This window comes from Ciona intestinalis, chromosome 11, assembly GCF_000224145.3.
Source record: "Ciona intestinalis chromosome 11, KH, whole genome shotgun sequence".
Lineage (NCBI taxonomy): Eukaryota > Metazoa > Chordata > Ascidiacea > Phlebobranchia > Cionidae > Ciona > Ciona intestinalis.
This window is the reverse complement of record NC_020176.2, coordinates 1988191-1998026: the sequence shown is the minus strand read 5'-3', so window position 1 is coordinate 1998026 and position 9836 is coordinate 1988191. Positions and strand designations below refer to the sequence as shown.

At 33.1% G+C, this 9836-nt stretch overlaps 1 protein-coding gene across 1 annotated transcript in view; it reads left to right on the top strand.

Annotated features, from left to right (window-relative positions):
* Positions 1 to 1378: 1378 nt before the first annotated feature.
* The window catches only part of LOC100176639 (gephyrin), a gene marked incomplete at its 5' end in the record, with an annotated part of 10348 nt that continues 1890 nt past the window's right edge, over positions 1379 to 9836 (top strand). The window contains 16 exon segments of the mRNA XM_009861890.2: positions 1379 to 1514; positions 1716 to 1794; positions 2687 to 2744; positions 3421 to 3608; positions 3803 to 3869; positions 4637 to 4801; positions 5093 to 5683; positions 6539 to 6596; positions 6709 to 6846; positions 7319 to 7411; positions 7870 to 8042; positions 8374 to 8586; positions 8861 to 9029; positions 9096 to 9210; positions 9434 to 9498; positions 9732 to 9834. Of these exon segments, the coding sequence (XP_009860192.1) occupies positions 1379 to 1514; positions 1716 to 1794; positions 2687 to 2744; positions 3421 to 3608; positions 3803 to 3869; positions 4637 to 4801; positions 5093 to 5683; positions 6539 to 6596; positions 6709 to 6846; positions 7319 to 7411; positions 7870 to 8042; positions 8374 to 8586; positions 8861 to 9029; positions 9096 to 9210; positions 9434 to 9498; positions 9732 to 9834 (2411 nt within the window).

Genomic DNA, 9836 nt, shown 5'->3' with positions numbered 1-9836 from the left:
CCTTATATTAAATTGAATATAAATTATTAAATTGAATATTTTTCAGTAGCATCAATGATTCACTTTCAATTATTTATATCAAATTCAAATGAAATACATATGTAACAGTTTAAATATTACTTTTAATTGTTGATAAGTAATGCTATGTAATAGCGTTATTTAATATAATTGGGACTATACGAAGAAGGCGGAAAACTTTTTCCGCTAGGTGTCGGTAATTATTTAAATTAAAAAATACGGAAAAACGAACAAAACAGCACTACAAAGTGTTAATAAGTGTAAAACAAATTAATTAAATGATAAAAATACCTTTCTAAATACATAAAACACTAGTAAGAACATCTTTCCCACATTAGGTCGGTTATATACGCTCTTTCGTTATATTTTTCGCGTCGTGTCTGTGGTGTAACGGTTTGCGTGCGGTCGTTTACTCTCTTTGTTTTATTTTTACCGGGTTCGAGTCCCGCACAGTGGAATACTTTTTTTTTTAAATTTTTTTTTGTTTGATTAGCACGAGTTAGTGGTTAGGGTTTTATATCTTATGTGTATAAACCGTGAAACCAACTGCTCCGCATAGAATAGAGAAACGAATTTGGCATCGCCTCCTAGCGGAAAAAAATTTCCGTCTTTTCTGTATAGCTCCATGTATTTAATATTTATCAATTGGTATACCTTTAGTCCTAAACATATTTGTGCTTTCTACCAATGGAATGCAAATGCTATGGTATTTCTGTCTATCTTGTAGAACAAATTTTATTTTTGCATCCACGTTCATTTGGGTTGACTTAGGCTATATATGAAACCAATTTAAACGTATGGGGCAAATGGCAATTATAATTTATGACATATGCCACCATTGGAAAGTTTTACTGAGCTAAGTGCTATAGTGTTGTATGCTGTATGGATAACTGTAAATATAATAGAAGTGCCCAATTATTTGTTTATGGCTAGATAGTTCAGACATAAAATGTAAAAACAACCCAATTTAAAGGCGCACTATAAAGACAATTTACCTCAACAAGCTTAAATGGTCAACGATTCTCCGAAATTAAATCGCTCTAGGCTAGGTTTTAGTTTGGCTTACATGTCTGCGCATTGAAACGAACAATATAATCATAAATGCTTTCTATAAGACTCTACCATAGTTTTCAAATGTTATACATAATACTATTACTCCTTAATCTTGTTTTTATTTTGTGTCACCAGCATTTGTATTCGTTGGCATAATTCCTGTATAGGTATAAAAAAATTAATCATAAAATAAATATTAAGAAAACATGTAATAGAATGAATAAAGTATGATTTTACAGAATTAAGAGTTAATTTACTTGTAAAGCAAAAAAATCTGTTTTATTTATAATAATCAATTGCAATGGCATACCAACGAAGAAAAGCAGAAGGAGCAGCCTACTGGGTGAAAACTGCGAAACTTGACCGGGGAACTCTTGGAATGTCTCTTTCACAAGTTTTATCTGACAAGAAAAGCCCAGCAATCTTTGTTGGTGTCCTTACAAGTAAATTATAGTTGCAATAAAAGATGCTGCTCCCATTGCAGCAAGTCACTTAATAGCACCTGCTTCATCCTGGTGGAATAGTGGTTACTAGTCACACCATAGACGGGCCAGAGGTGTACAAAATATCTGTTGTTGCCATGATTATTAAAAGTCATTCATTTAGATTTAGAGCAATAATAAACTACTAAATTTTCCTTACAGTTGATGACAAATGCTACAATGCTCAGAAGAAGGACGTCACAGGCCCAAAAATTCAGTCAATCTTAACAGAGATTAAAGGGTAAGTATTGAGCAACAAAACAAAATCTATATATTTAGGTGGGCAACCAACTAATGGTTCAGTTCAGGATATATAGTGTATATATATATGTTTTTCGAGCAATTTTCGGGGATCCTAGAATTTTGATTTTACAACCAACAACCGCACATGTTTCATATTGTCGTGCGTCTTTAAAAATATAATAACACCACCAATATTTAATTTAGCAACTAAGCCATGTGGTTCATTCAAACGAATTAGGTTTGCTAGGACGTAGAAGTTTGCTATCTGTAAAGTTAAAACGAATTGCAGCGTCACTGACTAAGCTAGCGGCCAGTTTTGCATATTTGATTTTGTAATTAAAAACAAAGAATGATGAAATCATTTTTATAAAATCTTTATACATATAAAAAAAATTAAATATAAAATATTTATAGTTTTAGTAAAAATTGTTTGACAAGAATTCTATGTTTTGCTTTACTGCAATTAACCGAACGCGCTGTCTTGTGTGATATTTATTGGAAACTTTTGATTGGAAACCACATGTTCTGTACGATTTTAATTAGTAATAACAGCGCTTTCTGTTCTTGTGTGTTTTTTCTACCTAATGAGGTAATTACTTGGACTCCAGTCAAACTTTATACAATGTCAGGATTGGGAGATTTTAAAATAGACGTAGCTATTAAGATCTACACAGTTTATATGTAGGTAATTTTAAAATAAAACCTGACACTTAAAATGTTAACACAATTTTAAAACAACAAAAAACACAAACATGGTGATTTTAAAAGTCTTGGTATATTTAGCTTTCTCATTTGGAACGTTTTAAAGACAATAAACTTATCCCACAACTTGCAGTACTCCTGTACAACTATTGAATCAAAAAACTTAAGTTTCATTCTTGATTTTGCAGTTTTCGAGTTATCATAAGAACTGAAAAAATTGTTCGTGACGATATTGATGAAATTAAGGCAAGTGACAACTGACAAGTGTATTTAAAGTTTTTCATGCTCCATTATTTTAGTTTTACTGCCTTTTTGTGGTTGTAAGGTCAGATTTAAAGACATAGTAAAACTTTGTACTTTTCTTTGCCAATCACCCCAACATTAAAATTCACATTTTAGATAATTAATTAGGTGCTAGATAAATCCACATCAACATGAATTTTGTCTGCCACCATGGTTAAGTGGTTAGCGCGCCTGCCTTTAACCCAGAGGTAATTGGTACAAGACTCGTTGCTGTTTTCATTGTGGGTGTATGTGTCCTCAAGACACTTATCTCCAATTGCTCCAACCCAGTGGTCTTTATTGGGGCTGTCCAAATTGTCCACTATACGTAATAAAAATGAAAACATCCCCTCAAAATATTCACCCACAAAGTAACATACATGATAACTCGTAAGCTGGCATGAAGTGTATGAAACAGAACACTCCTGTCATAACGACTGTTGTTTTCCAGCCACGGAAGGATAAAGTAAGTTACATTTATTCATTTGTTTACATTACTAGTTTGGACATTACTGCTTATCAATACTTAGAAGTTTAGGTAATTTAAATATGTAATTAAAAATTACATTTTTGCAAAATGGTTATTAATTTTTTACTGTTTTTGCACAGAAAAAACTAATTTTGTATTTCCTATTATCAGAACACCCTGTGTGTTTGGTCGGATAAGCTTGCTCTTGACATGATCATCACTGTTGGTGGAATTTCCCTCAAGGCAAATTCTGTGACGCCTGAAGCTACTCAAGCTGTGGTTCAACGAGAAGCTACTGGACTTCAAACTGCAATGGTAATGCGGTGCTTGAGAGATGACCCAAGATCAATGGTTTTCAGGTGTGTACTTTGTAATCATAAATTGAAGTATTACTCACAGCTGCAAAAAAAATACATATGATATTATTAAACTACAGCTTCCATCATGAAGATCTTGGTGGATAAAAACTTGGTTTAATATTAAAAGCTTCCAATTATATGCCTAGTTTTTGTAGTTTGTATTGTGACCTTATAACATTGAATTTTAATAACAGAGGCATTGCTGGTATACGAAATAAAACATTGATCATAAATTTGCCAGGATACCTTCAAACCGCTGTTGTAAGTTTCACCACTTTAAATTAATTTTTGTGGAGTGTGGTCTACATATTAACCATACCCTTACCAAGTATTCAAAAAAACATGATGAAATACACCACTGTAATGTTTTTACAGCTTGATCTGGTATGAAGTACATTCAGTACAATTAAAGTCTTAATTAAAAAGTGTGAACAGAAATGTACTCTACCATTAGGACTTTCTCTAGTTAAGACCTGGCATAATTAGGCATCCCCATGGGCCATGCTTACAGTGACTTTATTAGTGTAATAAATGTAATTGTTGGTGTGATGTGATATATATATAATATATACAGTTTTTGTTCAAGTCAGTTCCCAATATTTCCCAATACAATTTTTTTCAGATAAAGTTATTTAGCCAATTATCATACCTATTTCAGTACTTTAGCTGAATCTGACTCTGAACATCAGATTTTATTTCAAAAACCAGGATACACATTGTGCCTTTTTAAGCAGTAGCCAACATTGCCTTTCTTTAAGAAGTGGGCAGGGTTCATTTAGCGCATTCATTAAGTACATAAACATTAAAACTGAAACACAAAATTTTAGAATAAAACAAAAACTTCAAAATTCAACGGGTAAAAAAACAAATCTGGACTTTATTGACACATTGTTATTAAACATAGGTTAAGAAAATATTTTCTATTGGTTTTACAATTGTGACTAGGGTTGCAGCAGGTGCAATAAATTTCAAATGTTCAAATTTTCTGACTAGCAGCCTTATTGATTTTATTTTTATATTTTTTAAAGGCATGCATTGAGGCTATTAGCACATCATTACCTGTTGTGCTTGGTCAGCTAAAAGACAAGGAACAAGTCTTTAAAGAAACCATTACTCGAAAATCTTCTCTAAAAGATGATTTGATAAATTTTAACCTTCCATTTACTCCACAAGCCCCAGCTATCACATTACAGGTAGGAGTGAGTGAAACCTTTTTTTAATGTCACTACTGCTAACTCCTACCACCCAAAATGTATTGTTTAGTAACTGATCACCTGTCCAAAAATTGCCTTCTATTGTTTTTAAACCAACATTTTGTACGGCTTGCAGCAATAGTTTTGCAAAATTATGCCTATCAGACAAAATATTGGTTTGTATTAAAATCAATGTCAATTTGTTACCAGAAGATCTTTTTTTGACATTCACATTTGTATTTTGCTTTATTTTCATTTTCCATCAATTTGACAGCTTCATTTTTATCGCAGACTAAAATTACATCATCTAGCAATCAACCAAGATCAACAAATGGTTCTCAAACGTTGGATTCGTCATCTGTCTCTTCTGCAATTAGCACTAATCATTCTCAGATACCAACTAGCCTTTCCAGTGGTCTTCTTTCCACTGATTCACAGATTCTGGAGGAAAACCACGCACCAGTTGACATACACCATGCACCAGTTGACATACACCATGCACCAGTTGACATACACCACGCACCAGTTGACATACACCATGCACCAGTTGACATACACCACACACCAGTTGACATGCACCACACACCAGTTGACATGCACCACACACCAGTTGACATACACCACGCACCAGTTGACATACACCACGCACCAGTTGACATACACCACGCACCAGTTGACATACACCACGCACCAGTTGACATGCACCATACAGAGTTTGATATAAACCAAGAACAAGATGCCCACCATGTTTCTGAAAATATACACCATGCTTCATCTCTAAATAGCAATAGTGATACACACTATGACGCTCAATCTGAAGATAATCGTTCCAGCAACCTTATATCCAAAAATGACTTGCTTCAAATAAATCAGGTACAAGTGGTAAGTAATAGAAGCATCACATAATATGTGACACAATTAGCATTAATTTTGGGGGATTTCACGCTTTACAAGAACAGAAAATTGTCCCAATGAGTATAACAAATCGTATATATATTTTAAACTTTTTTTGGTGAACTTAAATTTAAACAAATGATAACACTTTTTTAAAAGGCCTAATAATGGCTGATTATCAAAAAAATAAACTCTCTTTATATCTATATTTGTAATATTTTACAAGTTTTTGGTTTTAAAATCCTTTAAAATTATAAAACCCCAAAATAAAAGTGACAAACTTTTATTGGATGTACAAAAATAAACATTAACATTTTTTTAAATATATAAATCCTTATAATACACATTATTTTAATAAATAAGACCATTCATATTTTCAACATTTTAGACTTTTTAACTTTAATGTAATAGGTAAAAACCTTAAATAGCGCCATTTTGTTTTAAAATTAATATTGTCAAAAAAATGGTTTATGTGATTGTTAAACCTTTTCAGTTTTACATTTTCCAATATTTGATAACATGGTTGTGTTTTTTTTGCGATTAAATATTATTGTCGTTATTTCAGTTTTAATATTTTTAAAATGATTGTCGAATCAAGTTTATTAGCTATGAGTTGTTAAAAGTTTGAGAAGTTTGAACTGTATGTTTTTTTAACATTTTAAAATTATTGGTTGGATTGATGCTCTGTGTTTGTTTTTATTTCAGAATTGATAAATACTTGTGTAATCCGTAGTTATGTGTAAAAAATTAGTGATGCACTGGTTAATGGTTGTTTAAAAGTTTAACACCAGATGTTTGGTTTATTCATTGTTTTTTTATTTTGTGGTATGATTATTCTTTTAGGTGAGCAGTTTTGCTGAAAACCCGTTCCAAGAAAACTTTTCCGACAGTGGTGTTTCAGGTAGAAAATTTATTTTACATTTGCTACTTGCTATTTTTATGAACTGATTATCACAGTGGTGGAATACTTTTCAACCTTTTCCTTTTTTTTAACTATTTAATGTGTTTTGCAGATATTGGATCATTGGGTGCACCAAAAACAGCTCGACGAGCTCGAGTTTATCCTTATCCACCAGTCAGCTTAGAGAAAGCGTTTGGGTTGGTTCTCTACCATACTGTTCCAACAAGCATAACTACAACAAAAGTGAAAGGTGTGGAGTTGGGTTTTTTTCAATGACTGAAATTGTTTTTGCTTATTCATTTTTCTCTAAAACTGTAAATAAAAATTGGAAAAGTTGTGTCTTAAAAAGTGTTGTTTGTCAATATTGTGTAATACTAATGTATGCTGGCATATACAATTTGAAATTAGCATTTATGCATTTGTTATTTCCTGAGCAGTGGCTTAGTGGCCAGGCGCTTGCATTGTAACCATAATTTATCAGTTTTAATTTAATGATTGATGCTGCTACCATTGTGTTCGAATGTGGTAAAACATTTTTAACAGGCATTGCTCCAATCCAAGGGTTACTAATAGGTTACCAAAAAGCCAGCCAAACTGAAAAAATCAATCCTTCACAAAGTTATAAACCCATTGGCATGATGGTAGTCTGGTACCTCGTAAGCTTGGCCTGGTACATGCAATATGACACTTGTGTTCATGGCATTTATTCACCTACTTTACAGATGCTCTGTATTATACGTTAGCCGAGGATGTGACTTCAAAACAATCCATTCCTGTCCTGCCAACCTCTATCTTAGATGGCTATGCTGTCATTGGTAAGCTGCTTTGCTGTTTATAGAATGGAAAACTTACTTGAATATTCTTAAATTTTGGGGCAAAGTTGAGGATGTTTTATGGCCAGAGAGAAAAAAATAAACTTAGATGGAGATAAACTTTATTTTAATCCATAGGTTTAATAATAGTTCCAAGACATAACAACATTTTTATAGGGATCTCTTACTTATAAAGTCTAGTTCTGTGGCACATTGGTTAGTGCCCTAACGAGGGTATAAGTTTGAGGCTGGTGGACAATTGTGGACATATGTGTCTTTCATCAAGACAATTTGCTCTTAATTAAAAAAAGAAGTAAAAAAATAGTATAAAACATAACACCCATGTTATTGGGACTGTCATAGCCCACCATGTGGGGATAAATAAGAATATAAGATTTAAGATTCATTTATTCATCTATAGAAATCTAGAGCGAAATAGAACTTTGAATTACATTTTTCAGCATTTGATGTACCTGGAGACTTGGAAGTTATAAACAACAAGCAGTTTGGAAACTCACCTGTGTATGTCTCAGCTGGTAAATGCTTGCGAGTAAATACTGGTGATACCATGCCCCCAGGATCAAATGCATGTGTCAAAGTTGAAGACACAACTGTTTTGCAAGAGGCAGAAGATGTAAGTTATGTATTACGGTTTTTAGCTGGTCACTGGTGGCTTTTGGTATATTATTGGGATAGCCACAAGCGAACATGTGATAATTTCTTAGTTCGTCAGATGCCAATTGTTGCAAAATGGTAAATAAAATATTACTTTTAAGAAATTTAGGTTTTTGTATTATTTGAACACAAGGGTTTTACTTTATTGGAGCACAAGTAATTGGTCATTGGCAATGGCAACTGTCACCCCACCTGCAATAAGCAGATTACTTAAAAAAACCACTTGCCCTCTCCAATAACTTTGGGTTTGTTTTGCCGCTGATAGTCATATATGAGCTTGTGACCCTCAGGGCGATTGCGAACTAGCTATTCGTGTCAATGAGTTGGTAAAAGTTGGAGAATCTGTCCGAGATCCTGGATGTGATCTTCAGAAAGGAGATCTCATCTACTCTGCAGGGACAAAACTAAATCAAATCTCAATAGGCGTACTTGCAGCTGCTGGTGTGTCCAATGTTCCTGTTTATAAGCTGCCAGTGGTTGCAGTATTTTCTATTGGTAATAAGGTATGTTGGCATGTGTAGACCGGTTACTAAATACCTATGGAAGACATTTTAATATCTGGATTTTGTGCTTATAATTAAATATAGGCAAACATGTTTTCTTAAGTTTTTTATGAGCTAATACTTTTTGATTGCAGTCATAAATTTGTATTCTGGAGTACGAACAGCTTTATTAAAAGTCAGATAAATGCTCCCTTCGGCGTAATTTACTATTCAGTTGGTAATGAAATTTTGAATGTCAAAACACATCTATTTATTTACAACAGCTATTTTCCAGCTTGTGGATCAAAACAAAGAAAATGTAAGATTGGACGAAATTCGAGACACAAACCGTCCAACACTGCTGATGCTATTGCGCAATCAAGGTTACCCAACTATTGACTATGGTATATTGCCTTCAAATCGTGCTCAAGTGAAGGAAATGCTAACTCTAGCTTACCAGAATGGTAATTTTGCATGCTCATGCTATGCATTGTATATTTAAATTGTATTAACAAGTTATTGCAATACAGCTGATGCTGTGATTTCAACTGGTGGTTGTTCTCTTGGTGATAAGGACATCGTCAAATCAGTTATACAGGAAATTGGAGGGACACTGCATTTTGGAAGAGTAAACATTAAACCTGGGTATGAGTTTGAGTGAGAATCAGTAATTACTTGCCTTGGTGATTAACTTTAAATGCTTTTCACTCAACGCCACAATGGTAGTAACACCAAGCATTAAACCAAGTATCTGTATAAATCCTCCGATAAAATATTTTTTGTAGATTAAAGTAAAAATACCCTGCGCTGTTTTATATATAACCCACAGTAAATATTTACATGTTAATAAAGATCTTTTCCTTAACAGAGCACCAGCTGCATTCGGAACATTAAAAACTGCAGCTTCAAAGAAATTATTTTTTTGTTTACCCGGTATGTTAACTTCCATATATAAAAAAATGTGTGGATCAAATTATGTTTATTTTGGTTACTTGTGATTTATATTTTAAACACCGGTACATGTTATAAATTGCGTGTTAACATAAAACTATATATTTCCATTATGCCTTTAAAAATTTTTGCAACAAATCTAAGTGCAATTATCTGCCTATCCAAACAATATAATCTATACAGACCAGTTCTTCTTTTAAATGTTTCATCGCCAGGTGTCCCTGTACCAGCTTTAACCGCTTATTACTTGTTGGTAAAACCGTGTTTGCAAAAGCTGTCTGGATTCAAAACATATGAACGGAAAATCATCAGATCCGGGT